Source organism: Dipodomys spectabilis, unplaced genomic scaffold, assembly GCF_019054845.1.
Source record: "Dipodomys spectabilis isolate Male_0828 unplaced genomic scaffold, ASM1905484v1 ptg000199l, whole genome shotgun sequence".
Classification (NCBI taxonomy): domain Eukaryota; kingdom Metazoa; phylum Chordata; class Mammalia; order Rodentia; family Heteromyidae; genus Dipodomys; species Dipodomys spectabilis.
The window spans coordinates 302,208-316,863 of record NW_024870876.1 but is presented as its reverse complement, the minus strand read 5'-3'; the positions used below and the strand labels follow the sequence as shown (position 1 = coordinate 316,863).

At 41.2% G+C, this 14,656-nt stretch overlaps 1 protein-coding gene across 1 annotated transcript; it reads right to left on the bottom strand.

The window, feature by feature from the left end:
• Positions 1-12,697: 12,697 nt before the first annotated feature.
• LOC122121939 (osteoclast-stimulating factor 1-like) lies at positions 12,698-13,735 on the bottom strand. The gene has a single exon (XM_042696141.1). It carries the CDS (start codon positions 13,688-13,690, stop codon positions 13,088-13,090), a length of 603 nt encoding a protein of 200 aa, XP_042552075.1. The 5' UTR covers positions 13,691-13,735; the 3' UTR covers positions 12,698-13,087.
• Positions 13,736-14,656: the final 921 nt, after the last annotated feature.

Here is a 14,656-nt window from a genome sequence, read left to right as displayed (position 1 = left end):
TGGTACTGCCATGTATCTAGTGTGAGCAGGGAGTATATGGGTGCTGGTCAGACTGTTACCAGCTTTGCCTCCCAACTGGGTTCTTTCTACCTTTTAGAACTGTAGAACTATAACAAAACTAAGCACCAAGTGAGCAGTGCAGAGGGACTTTTGGCCTATATTCATCCTGATCTCAAAGAGAAACAAGATAAGAGCAAGGCAGAAATTCACCCAAGTCACCCAGCCAGCACTTGGTAACAAACCCATGAAATGAAGAAGATGAGGAAATCTTTGCAAGGGGACTTTACCTTCCTATTGGATGGATCCATAGGGGTTACAAAAGTGTCATATTTTAACAATATTCCAAAATTAAAATATCTGCCTGAGAAGGCAGGTAATACAAAGAGATAAACATCAGGCCAGGGGCAGGTAACACAAAGAGATGAACATCAAGCCAGGGGAGGGGTGAATCCCCATAGGAGATTGTGTCAAAGCAAAGGCTGATACTTTATGGTGGTTTGAAATATGCTAGAATTCAGAAGTGTGTGTATATGCACGCTCATATGCATGTGTGTAATCTCTTGAGTCTTAAAGATTAACCCATTTTCTCCAGACATGGTTTATGTCAAATTTAGTGGTAGGCAGTGACATTTGCTGTAACTTGGTGCTGCTTGGGAGCAGAGAATGCTTTCCCATTGCTCAGAGCCCTCAAACACTGCCATTGACAGATTATAAATTAAAACTGTACATGAACAGCCTCTAGCTCTAACCTTTCAGTCTCCTTCCTTTTTTTTTCTGAAGGTCAGATACTCTCAATTCACTCTTGCTGCATACTTAGCCTTTTCTCCAGCCTTAAACAAACCAAGCTGTCTCCAAGCAAGCTACTTGTCTTGGGTGGCCCCACATCTCTATTCAAAAGGCAACTTTTGCCAGGTAGGTACTGCTAGCTCATGACTATATTCCTAGCTACTCAGGAGACTGAGAGCCAAGGATTGTGGTTCAAAGCCAGCATGGGCAGGAAAGTTTGTGAGACTCTTATTTCCAATTAATCTAAAAAGCTGGAAGCGGACCTGTGGCTCAAGTGGTAGAGTGCTAGCCTTGAGCAAAAATAGCTAAGGGGCAGCACCTATATTCTGAGTTCAAGCCCTAGACACACACACAGACACAGACACACACACAGACACACAGACACACAGACACACAGACACACAGACACACACACACACACACACACACACACAGGAGCGTCTCAAGTAAATCTCAAGCTCGGTGTATTTTTTGTTATAAAAAGCTTTGTAGATGTCAAAAATGAATACTGAAGCATCATTCTCCAATAAAGGTAATGTGACTTGGATCCAACATCTTTTCCAATACAGAAGGAGAGATAATTATGGAAATAAAAGGATTTATAACTAATGAGAGGTTATTATAAACACCATTTGTAATAACTAAAAACCTGAATGAATTAGTTTCGCACTTAAAAACACATAATTTCAAAATGGACGCAAAAAGAAATAGAGATTATGAGTCAAGATAAATAAATGAAAAGAAGTAGCAATGATCATCTCTTTAAAAAATTCACAACCCATGCAGGTGCATCAATACAATTACCGAATTTTCAAAGAAAGATTAATTCTAGTTTTATATGAGTTTATAAAAATGAAAAAATCACATTTACTATCTTAGTAATTCAGTAACTCTTGGAACTTTTAGGTATAAAAGGTAATTCCTTTATTTGATAAAGTTGTTATATATATAGACATATAGATATAAAGTTGTTATGTTTAATGAAGAAACTTTACCTGCATTTCTATTTCTACTAATATGAGGGGTGGGGTATGTTGTTGCTATGGTAGAAGAAAGAGAATCAACAGAGGGGAAGATGGGAAGTGGAACAGATGATGTCTTCTGCCTAGGAAAGTCCACATACTGAAAGGACAAGCCATCAGAATGAATGAGAAGTCAGCAAGTTTCCCTGCTAGGAAATCAGCCCATAAAACAACACTTTTCTAACAACCCACTTGAAAATATTCACTAAGATTGTTCTCCCCGCAGCATGAAAGTGATAATGTTAGCTAGGAATGAGCCTGGAAAATTTAAAATTATTAAAAGATTTTTAAAAGGCTGGAGTTTTGGCACATGGCTATAATCTCAGCATTTGGGAGACAGAGACAGGAGGAGTACAAGTCTGAGGCTAGCCTGGGCTGCAGAGTAAGTTTAGAACTCACATGCTGAAGCTATCTCCAAAAAAAGAAAAAAACAGCATTTAAAATTACTTAAATAGGAAGACATTCTGTGCTTTGAATTGGAGAAGGGGTGATTTTGGTACCATTAAGGAATAAAATATTCCTGAATCTATAATTCAATATTAAAAAAACCCAGTTAGATCTTAAAGTAAACTTGCATCTAAAATTACATGGAGGAATTAAAGGCTAAGATCCACTTAAGTCAATCTTAAAAAGAAATGCATTGAAGCCTTTTCTACCAGCTAAGAAAAAAATAACAAAATTTGTCAGGCAAGACAAATAATTCTGGTATAAAGCAGATAAGACCAAGGGAATTCGGTGATAAACCTGGGTACTGATGGACACTCAGTAGGAGGGTGGGATAATGAGGAACAAAGAGATAGACTCACGATATGGAGAATGTTCAACTGGGTTACTACCGACTCACATATAAAGGGGACTCTAGATAGACTAAAAACCTACATGCAAAGGGATAAATTAAATTAGAAAAAAAATACCACTGTGAGCTAGGGACAGGAAACAACTTCTTTATTCCTTTTCTTTTCCTTCCTATTTTTGTGTGCTGATACTGGGGCTTGAACTCAGACACTTAGTTCTGTCACCTAGTTTTATTTGTTTAAAAGGGTAGGTGTGTGCCACAGTGCATCACCAGCTTTCTGGTGGTTAATTGGAGATAAGAGTGTCACAGACTTTGCTGTCCTGCTTGACTTTGAACCGCAATCCTCAGATCTCAGGAGGCTAGGGTTACAGACATGAACCACCGGCACCCAGCAATAGCTTCTTAAATAAAGCTTAAAAAGAAGGATGGTTCATTTATATTAAAATGGGATATTCACTATGTCTAATATCACGAAGTAACAAATATTAGCATAGACAGAGAGGTGTAAACCAACCCTAACAGATAAAGACAAAGAATATGAAATGACAAGTTACAGATGAAGAATTTGCAAAAACAGAGATGCATTAAAGATGCTAAAAAATGCAGACAAATGTTGACTTGTTTAATCAATGATTTGATTCTTAGCTATTAGACTTACTGGCATGAGAAACTGGGATAATGCCAAGTATGGAGTTCAAAGTCCTTACTACCCTCCAGGTCCAGCCTCTGGAGACTCAGACCTCGAGAGAATTTTGATGCTTGCAATTCATGGATTCCATATTTGTGAGTTCTCTTCCTCGCTGAAGTTTACTTATAATTCAAAAATCTGGTGACATTTTTGTGGTCATTTGTGGACACACTGAGGGCAATACAAGTTTGAGTCATGGAACATAGAACATTCACATTCCTAAACTGACGTTGAATTACCTAACATTTTGTTTTGACTCCTCTTGTGGTAAACAAGGGTTCACCTTTTCATGGTCTGTGTAGTGTCACATTTTTGGCATTTTTTTGCTTGTTGTTGTTGTGATGTTGAGGTTTAAAGTGGCTTCTAAGTGTAGTGTAATAGTATTTTAATGTTCCTTGGTGCAGGAAAGCTATAATGTGACTGATGGAGAAAATATGTGTGTTTTGATGAGTTTCCTGCAGATGTGAGGTTTAGCCCTGTTAGTCACAGTTCTTTAAACAGAAACACCAGAAAGCATGGTTGCAAACTGACAGGTTGACAAAGATCTTGTGAACTGAGGCTTGCAGGAATCTAGCTTTGTTATCCCCACTAGGAGCAAAGCCTCAGCCTTTGTTAAGTCAGTGTTTGCGCAATGCTATAGAATATAACACTGCAAATAATGGGAATTGGCAGGCATGAGGCCCATCTCCCTCTACTATTCTTTAAACCACAAATAGTAACCTGTTTGTTCAGTCTCTCCATTCAAGTAGGACACACCACAAACAACCTTTGATTTCCAGGTCTGCATTCTGCTATCACCCCCCTCTCCCTCTTTTTAGAGGGCAACACAAGCAGATCTCAGGCTTGCCTTTCATTTGAAAAATGTTTTTCTTCTCCCAGCTCGGACTTTAACATCTGTACTGAGGAAAGATGGTAGAAATACATTCTGTTCTTACATCTCTTTGGCAATTTTTCTTGTGCATATTTCACAGTTGCAGTCCTCCAGGATTGGGGGCAGGAGGAGGGAGAAAGAGAGGAAAGCTGGATGTAGTGGTACATGTCTGTAATCCCAGTACTTGGGAGGCTAATGTAGAAGAATCTCCAGCTCTAGGCCAGTGTGAGCTACATAGTGATTAGTAAGATGAGAAAAAGAGTGAGAAAGTGGGAGAGAGAATAGTCACACAGCATCAGGTAGGAGATCAACTAACATGGCTGCCAGTGTCTGTTAAATAGTGGTCCAATGCTTTCTCTGTGTGAGGTAGATTGTATGGTACTGAAAAATATTGCCACTTTACTCCCCCATTGTCCAATGAAGCACTTGAACCCAGCTGTTCAGGTATCCACATTCTTTCCAGTGGGGTCCTTAGCCCAACAGCCTGCTTTCCTGAAAGGGGACTTCAATTTTTACTGAGGCGTTTTGACCCGCCCAATAACATTTTTGCTTAATCAGTTGTTGAATCTTTCCCGTAGCTACTGCCCCGCTTAGCAGCACAGTAAGCCTTTTTGGAGTCCACATTTCTTCAGGCAACAGGCCATCATTGGATTCATGTATGCTTTAAACTGTGGTGGACATATATCAAGCTTTATAAAGAGCATTTCTATTACTATTACTATACCAAAATTGGGCCTGTGATTCCTGGCAACATGGTAAGATTCTGGTTGGACCATGAAATGCTAGCTCCCCATTTTCATAGGTCTAATACTGACCTATTTGTAGATTATGTCATCAGCTAGCATAGAGAAGAGGGCTGGGGTGACACAGAAGTGCTCCTTTATTCAATATTCTTCAAATCATCATTAAGGACAGTAGTGGCTTTTACTGGATTTGCTATTTTTATTATCTATTTTAATGTCTATGTAGACCAATAATGATAATCTGACTTTTTGTGTGTGTGTGTGTGCCTGTATTAGGGCTTGAAATCAGGGCCTGTGCACTATCCTCCACTTTTTTTTTCCCTTAGGGTTAGTGATCTACCACAGGAGTGACCATTGAGGATGGGCTGGCTGTTTTTTTTGTAACACTGGTAATTTGTGTCTTCCTTTCTTCCTTCCTTCCTTCCTTCCTTCCTTTCTTCCTTCCTTCCTTCCTTCCCTTCTTTCCTCTCTCCTTCCCTCCCTCTCTTCCTTCCTTCTTTCTTTGTTAGAAAAAAGAAAGGGAAATATTCATTTTGTTAGTATCTTTTTCTTTCCCTGATGATGATGATGATTATCACTATTATTTTGGTGCTGTTCCTGGAGCTTGGCTTGAAGTCAGAGCCTGAGCACTGTACCTGAGCTTTTGTGCTCACTCAGGGCTAGTGCACTATCACTTTCAGCCACAGAGTCATTTCTGGCTTTTTGGTAGTTAATTGGAAATACAAGTCTCAGGGACTTTCCTGCCTGAGCTGGCTTTGAACCATGATCCTAAGATCTCAGCCTCCTGAATAACTAGGATTACAGGTGTGAGCCACTGATGCCTAGCACCCCTCTTATTTTAATTGTACATTTTCTGATTCCATTTGCTTTCCTCTGTTACCATTTCATTGACTTTACTGTTTTCCTGTTTTAAATCTTTTTGATTCTTGCTCTAATAATTATATTTTCTTCTGTTTGCTTTTTGTTTTTCTACATGTCTGGTTTCTAACTTAGAGGATAAGTTTGTTAGCTAAAGGTTACTTATTTTATAATTGATACATTCAATGATTTAGCTTTCCTCTAAGTATTAATTTTGCTGTACTTATGTATTTTTGTTAAGGTGTATTGTTGAATATAGTAAGTTGAAAGTTTTTTTGAGGCTTCTTTGAATTTTTAAAGTTATTTTGAAGTAGATAATAAATTTTCAAATATATATAAATATAAAATAATAAGTTGAAAGCTTTTCTTTAGGCTTTTTGAATTTTTAAATTTTAAAGTAGGTTGATAATTCTCAAATATTTGGACTGTTTCTATATCTTTTATATTATTGATTTCTAGTTCTTATGTGGTTAGAGCATACACCTTGTATGATTCCTTTGAATACTTTTAAACAGTGATTTTAATAAATTTTGTTATGGGTATTTTAAGGTCTTGAAAGAAGTCAGTTTTTGTGAATGTTCCACATGTGCTTGACATGAACGTGTATTTTCCTGTAGTTAGATGGTAAATCAGCTGATAATACTGCCTCATGAACTACTGGTTTTCTGCTCAGTTTTGTTTATGCATCACCAACAGAGGTTTTTACTTAGCTTATTTTTTGCAGCCCTCTTTCCTTTTATATATAGATCAACATTTCAGAACTATGTAATTTGCCTTCTTTCTGAAGGACCTCTTTTAACATTTGTTGTAAAGTTAAGTCTACTGGTAATGAGTTCCTTGGATTTTTCTTTAATCTGAGAAAGTGTTTTTCCTTTTCTTTAGAGAGATCATTTGCTTGATGTAGTTTTATTTTTTGAATTATATAAATGTCTCAGTTCCACTATCTTCTTCCTTCCTTCCTTCCTTCCTCCCTTCCTTCCTTCCTTCCTTCCTTCCTTCATTCTTTCTTTCCTTCCTTTCTCCTTTTCTCTTTCTTTCTCTTTCCTTCCTTCCTTTCTTCTGAACTCAGCCTGGGTACTGTTTCCTAGATTTCTTGCTCAAGACTCTACAACTTGAGCTACACCTCTACTTTTGTTTTTTGATGGTTAATTAGAGATAAGAGTCTCATAGACTTCCATGTCTGGGCTGGCTTCAAATCCCAATCCTCAGATCTTAGCTTTCTGAGTAGCTAGGATTAGGGGCTTGAGCCACAGGGACCTAGCTCTTTTTGGTATAAAGTTTTTTTGTTTTTTAAATGAGACATCTATCTGAAACTTAAGTTTGTTCCTCTATATTTAAGGAGATTGTTATTTTCTGACTTCTTTAAATACCTTCGGTTTTAGTCTTCAATAGTTTTGTAGTTGGGGAAGTGGTGCTGTGGCTTAAGTGGTAGAGTGCTTGCCTTGAGCTGAAGAGCTGAGGGACAGCGCCCAAGCCCAGAGTTCAAGCCCCACGACAGACCAAAAACCAAAAAAAAGAGAGAGAAATAAATAGTTTCGTAGTTGGAATATGGTATGTCTACATGTGTGGGTGTTTTTCTAAGGGTTTCACTGTGAAAACCTGCTAGGATTCTTGGAGGCAGCGGCCATGCCAGTATAGGGCCCTCCTAAGGTCTTGAACCTCAAGGGAGTCTCACACTTACACTAATAGATACTTACTGCCCAGCAACTTGCTATACTCCTGTCAGTTTACAGCTTCTGGAAGCTTCTGTAGGTGAACAGGTCTTGGCCGTATCTCTTTAAAGGAACCTGTTTCTCCAGATTTCAGGATAATAGTTTGCCATTTAATCTTAGTTTCTGGGGGATCCAAAAACAGTGACTTTGTTCTGTCTGACCACCAGAAACAATAGGTGCCATCTTTTCCCTACATCTTGCCTTCAGATGGTCCTGAGAGAATTTCCACTAAATTGAGAGAGATGGTAAGGAATGGAGCCCAGGAACCAGTCACACAGCCTCAGGCTTACAGCATTATGTAGGCAAGGCTTTTGGTAGTGGTTTAAATACCCACTTCCTGGGAAGGAATAAGTACACCAGAAGTTCACTGAGTTACTCAGTGTTTGCATTGCCAAAGCAGAACCTGGCTTGAAACAATCTGTGCTTCTTCACACGTCTAGTAAAACACCACATGACAAGCATGAAGGAAAAGTTTACTGCACCTGTGACCTTAGAAAATCTTAAACATCCAAGAGCCCTCCAGGTCTATGGAGGGTAATGGACAAGAGGGAGCCTATCCGCAGAGCCAGATAGGATTGTCTGATTGCGAAAGGGAGCCCTTGTGATCCTTCCCACAGAGATTTCATCACTCTGGTCCATCCCTGTCTTCCTTCTGCTCCTTTCCTGCTTTGGAGAGTAAAAGCTTTTCATTTTTCTTTTCTTTTCCCTTTAGCGTGGCTTTAAAAAAAACTTTATTATTTCTGAACCATAATCCTATTGATTTCAGCCTCCTGAACAGCTAGGATTTCAGGCATGAACTACTGATAAATGGCTTGCAATGCATTTTTGTTTGTTTTTGTTTTTGTTTTTGTTTTTAACCAGTTCTGGGGCTTGAACTCAAGTCCTAGGTATGTCCCTGAGCTTTTTTGTCCAATGGTAGAACATAGCCATTTGAGCCACACCTCCACGCCTGGCTTTTTAGTGGTTAATTGGAAAAAAGAGTATCATGGACTTTCCTGTCTGGGCTGGCTTTGAATTGGATCCTCAGATCTCAACTCTTGAGAAGCTAGGATTACAGGCATGAGCCACCAGTGCTCAGCTTATTAGTATTATTTTTACATGGGTGCTGATATCTCATTTTCATTGTCACAGACAACATCTTAAAGACTGCTCTGGACACAAGTTTCCAATCTCTAGCAGAAGCAGGTAACGCAGAAGTCATCTGGTGAAGTTTGTTAAGATTTACATGTAATGTCCTCTCCCTTGGAAGGTACTACCCCTCTGTCTCCTCTAAGGCCCCCACCCGCACCTTCTCTTCCAGCTCCCATTCCAGCACCTCTACTGATCTCCTCCTCTCTGATCTCCCCTGCCATCATGTTTGGAGGTGTTTTCTCATTTGAAGGTCGAGATAAAAGCCTCTTGACAGGCATGGTGCTGATGGCTCACCCCAGGAACCCTAGCTATTCAGGAGGCTGAAATCTGATGCTCATGGTTCGAAGCCAGCTTGAACAGGAAAGACCATGAGATTCTTACCTCCAATGAACTTCTCAAAAAAATCAGAAGTGGAGCTGTGGCTCAAGTGGTAGAGTGCTAGCCTTGAGCAAAATAGCTCAGGTACAGCACCCAATCCTGTAATTCAAGTTCCAGGACTGGTGTGGGGGCAACCCCCCCCCCCCCACACACAGTGTTTTAACTACTTTTACCCTATGCTCCACAAAAATTCTAGCTCCCAAGTAGCTAGAATTATATGTGTGAGCCACAAGCATTCAGCTGCCTATGGGTTCTTGCAGGCTGGAACGTAGGTATCTGTAATCCAGGTATACTGGGCTTACCTGCAGTGTTCAGGCTGGGAGCTATACAAGGCTAAGCACATACATAGAAAGGGCTCTGTAATAATTAGGTTTCCTGTTCTGTGACAAATAGCTGACACAGTCAACTTATGAAGGTAAAAGATTATTTTTGTTCCTAATCTCAGAAATTTTCATGCATAATCAGTTGGGCCTGTTGCTTTGAGCTGGTGGCAACACATCATGACATGGTTGTGTGGTGAAGCAAAATCACTCATGTGATATTTCAGAAGTGAAAGAAGAAAGAGCCGGACTCCCATTTCCTTCCATGAAGATGTAGGCCTAGCTCTTAAAGTATCTATCTTTTTCTAAGAGCACAAAGTTGCAGACCAATGATTTCAGCACAGAGGTCTCTAGAGAACATTCCAGGCCCCAAGTCTAGCAGACTTTGGCACTGTCTACCCTTCAACACTATTGCCTTTTAAACTTATGAGAGAAGTAGACACTTTTTCAAGCTCTTGTCTCATTAAGTTTCTCAGCCCAGTTGAATGTCATCCTCCCTAATAGAGTGACTATGAGATGAAAGCCGAAATGAACACAGTAGGACTGGAGATGGCTGGGAAAACAGCCAGGTGGAGAAGTAGAGTTGATAACTAACTGGGTGTGAAGTGAGGGATAAGGTGAAGCAAAAGTCCAGCATTGTTCCTGGGTTCTGGATTGGCTGGCATTGAAGAGCATTGCTCAGAGGAATCTATGAAGTGAGAAATCCAAGGATGAGATCTTGAGAAACACTGACAAACCAAGGAATGAGCAGTGGCACAGGCTGGTATCCAGAGAGGTCCCTAGAAAAAAGGACTGAATGTGGTTAGTTGTGGGAAGTAAAATCTGACGGACTGCAACTCTTGCAGCAATATTTAGAAAATTCATTGTGATAGGAAAGCTCATGGCTTAGGTACGAATATAAGAGAAAGACAGTGATTCTAGGCTCAACTTTGAATAGTGCTGGTAGAGAGGACACAGTGCTACTGTCACAGGAGCAGAAGTTTTTGGTAAGTCTGTGTGTGTGTGTGTGTGCGTGTGCACGCTACTCCTTGAATTCAGGGTCTTGGTATTGTCCCTGAGCTTCTTTGCTCAAAGTTAACACTCTACCATGTGAGCCATAGCTCCATGTATGGCTTTTTGTGGTGAATTGAAAATAAGAGTCTTGTAAAGACTTTCCAGTCTTGGTTGGCTTTGAACTATAATCCTCAAATCTCGGCATTTTAAGTAGCTAGAATTACAAGCATGAGCCACTGGTGCCCAACTTGTTCTTTTTGTTTTCTTTAGTCTTTTTTCTTTTTGCCAGTGCTGGGGCTTAAATTCAGGCTTGGGCACTGTCCCTGAGTTTAGCTCCTTTTTTTAAGGCTAACACTCTACCACTTGAACCACAGCTCCACTTCCAGCTTTTTTGGTGCTTAACTGGAGATGAGATTCATGGATTTTCCTGCCTGAGCTGGCTTCAAACCCCAATCCTTAGATCTCAACCTCCTGAATATTTAGGATTACAGAAGTGAGCCACCAATACCTGGTCTATTCACTTTTTTTTTAAATTGTGAACATACCGTACAGAGGGGTTACAATTACATGAGCAAGGTAACGAGTACATTTCTAATCAAGCATTGTTGCCTCCTCCTTTGTTTCCCCTTCCCATCCATTCCCATCTCCCCCCCTCCCCCCGTCACCCCCACCCCCCTCTGCGTGCCAAAACTGTAAAGTTAGTTTTTCGACATAACGTCTTGTACATCTCATTGTTGCAATGGCTCTACCTCCATCCCTATTTAAACAATTTGTTTTTTCCCTTCCCCTCCCCAAATTATGCCAATATCAAATACAGTGAAAATCTATTCACTTTTAAGCTTCACATCCTGTTTAGTGTATTTGTAGGATGCAAGAAAACAGTTGTTGGTGAAAGGCTAAGATATGAGAGAAAACCTAGGACTTGACATTGGAGGCACCAGGTGGAAGGCAATGGCTTTTGGGTCAACCTTGAGCAGATGCACTGCATCCAATGATGCTGAGAAGCAGGGGGGTAGAGGTAGAAATTAATGCTAGTTGGAGGTGAGGGGCTGGGGATGTTACACTTTCCAGCTTTATTTTCCTTTCTTATGTAGGACAGAATGATGTCCTTTAGGGAATGTTGTGAGACAAACACAAGGCCTACCAGTGTTGTCCTAGGTGTAGGAGTAGTAACTAAGGACACTGAGATGAGCTAATACCACCTCTGCCAGCACTTGCCTCAGTTTGCAGCATACATGCACAACGGCAAGGTCACCTCCATGTCTTCCCTTCCCCCAAGGGAGGAGCCCCAATGGCCAGAGTATTTGTTATTAGTTTCCAATATGGTAATGAAGTTATGGGGCGGGGAGGGGGGAGGAGGGGAGATTTGAGATGAGAAGCCCTCCTCAATGGCCAGGTTATGGTTTGTTCACTGACATCTACAAGAAATCCTTGAGAATCTTGCAGTAGTCTTGGATAAGCCCAAGCCAGATCACCAGTCTGATAATATGAAAGACAACCACTTACTCTCCTCACAAAGTGGCTCTACTCAGGAGGTCCTGCCATGTCGGTTTTATTTAGTGGCCCAGCGTTGTCATATTTTTTTTCAAGGGCTGACTTTCACTGGTCTGAATTATGGTCTTTCAAGTATACTCAAGTCCACTTGTCTCCAAGATTTCATCTGAATGTTTCCTTAGATGAATTGTGATCACCTCAGACTCAGGGCTCTACAAGAAGTCTGAAGGTGAAGTATGACCTTCCCCTTTTCCACTTGACATCTGTTATGGTCTGCATGTTTGGGCTTCTCCCTCTCAACCCTTTCTCTTCTCACAAGAAATGAACTGAGATGAGAGACCCTCTTTGCTGTCCTGGTTGTGCATTTTTTCACTGACAGCAAAAGGAAGCCCGAACTTGCAATGTGATATATTAGGAGGTAGGGGCTTTGGGAGGGACATGAGGACAGCACCCTCACGAGGAATTCTAGTCCCTTTAGGGAGATTTGATTCTGTCTTTATGCTTTTGAGGACAAGCTATGTAAGGACACAAGAAACTGGCTAATTTGTAAGCCATGAAGAGTCCTCATGAGAAAATAAACAGCACCTTGATCTTGGTCCTCTCTCTTGGAACTGTCAGAAATAAATTCTTATTGTAGAAAGCACCCAGCCTGTGGTATTTGATTATGGCAGCTCAGACTAAGACCACATCGCAAAGTTAACAGGAAAACCAAAACAATGAAAAATAAGGTCACATATTTCTCCACAAATAATCTTCCTACTAGCCAAGATTCTGCTTGGATTTTTTTTTTTAGTTTCTTAAAATGTTTATTTCTGTTAGAACAGCTGACAATTTTCTATTAAGTATTTTGGTCTGTTATTATAGTAAGCATCCCCCCTTTTAAAAATCCAGTCAAGAGATCCCAATCCTTGAGGTAAAGAACTTGAATGAAACAGAGAGAGAAAAAGAGAGAGAGAGAGATCCTGATTTTTTAAAGGCAAAATATTCTTAAAATTCCTTTAGCTTGATAAATAGAAATAATCTCTTCTTGTTCTACTCTGGTGAATATAAATGTATGTTACAGAGCAAAGTTTTCCATCACTTATTGGCAAAACAAAGGTGAGACATTCACTTACACGTCCTATTCACAGTGCCATACTGTCATGTCTATACAGACACTTTTGTTTTTAGTTATCAATACTCTGGCGACAAAAACTAAGTTTTGGAATGGCAAAAGCAGAAGAAGTTCTAGATGTCAAAGCGCCAGCAGGGAATTAATCTGAGTCTTCATCATCAAGGTAGTCCTCGGCATTGCTTCATGTTGGAACTGCATCTGTTCCCTGCTTCTTTTTCTGGAGAGACGCACAGGCCGCATTCGTGGCCATGTCCAGGGCCAGCTTCTTCTCATTGTTCCTCAAGTCTGTCCTGGCACCTTTTGCCAGAAGCAACTGGACAATGTCGTCATAGCCCTTCCAGGCGGCAGCATGCAAAGCCGTGTCCCCCAGCTTGTTCTGCTGGTTCAGTTCAAGATCGGACTGAGTAAACAGAACTTCCACCACATCTTTGTGACCCCCGTGGCAAGCCCAGTCCAAGGCTGTGCTCCCAGCTTTGTCTACGCCGTTCACGCCCACTCGGTTGTCCAAGCACTCTCTCAGCCAGCTCAGGTTGCCTCTTTTTGCAGCTTCATGCAGTGGATTGTCAATGGATTCTGCCTGCTCAGCCACGTACTTGCTTGGAATGAGTCCCGTCCTGCCTTTGCAGGTCCCTTTCCACCAATTGGTATCACTCATGTCAGTAATGTAGATAATATCACCTTCTTCAAAGTACAATTCATCTGGAGTTCTGGGTTCAAAGGTATACAGAGCCCTGAAGACTTTAACTTGTCCTGGTTTGACTGGTTTGGGAGGCGGCTTCGACATCGCGCTTCCTGGAGGCCGCGCACCGGGGAAATAGAGATTAGAAAGGATCGCCCCTCTCTGGAAGCTGGAGCCCCTGCGGCTCCCCCAGATCGCTCCTTCTCCGGTGCTGGCCGGGCGCCTCCCTGACCCGCGCCCTCTCACGGCCAAGCAGTGCGGACGCAGGCCGAGCGGCTCCGCCCAGGGCCCGGCCCCGCCCAGGGCCTCTGCTTGGATTTTGAGCAACGTGGTAGCCAGGATTTGGGAGGATGCATCATGAACAAATGTTCGGTCCTGGGGTTGAGCTTGCTTCTGCCAAATGCCACACCCCTACCCGCCCCCCCCCCCCCCCCAACCAATCCCGTCAGCCTGGCTTAGGTGGGTGCTGGGTTCTCCATTATGGCTTCATTAGACTATATCCTAATGTTGACCATGCAGACTAACTACATGCTGAGAACATTTGCTCCCCAGGATAATTAAACACCTTGTTATTTATTATATTACCTTCTAGAAATTTACATGTGGTCTCTTCTCATAGGCACTCTGCTTCAAGTAAATCTGTTTAGAACATTTTATGGGTTTTTATAAAACCACAATTGAATTTCAAGCCTTTGGAGTAGCCCAGCTGAGATGCACTCCAATTAGAAATAATTGTGGTTAATGTTGTTATGATGTGCTGATGCTATGCAACCCCCCCTCCTGACCTTTGTTCTGCTAAATCCCCTGAGTCTCTTCTTTATTCTTCAACTAAATAGACAGCTCCCAGAATGCATGCTCTTAGAACTGTAATAAAGGAGTAATATTGTGCCTCTCTCTTAATTAACCTTGTTAACCAAGGATTTGGGGACTTCATTTGGGTAGTCTAAAAGAACCTTTGATCTTGGTATACATCTACCAAGATGCTCCTGGGAAATGAAATGCCTTGTGTTCTTTGGCATACACCAAATTCTTTTTCATTCTGATTCATGACACGATACCTTTGTTTGATGG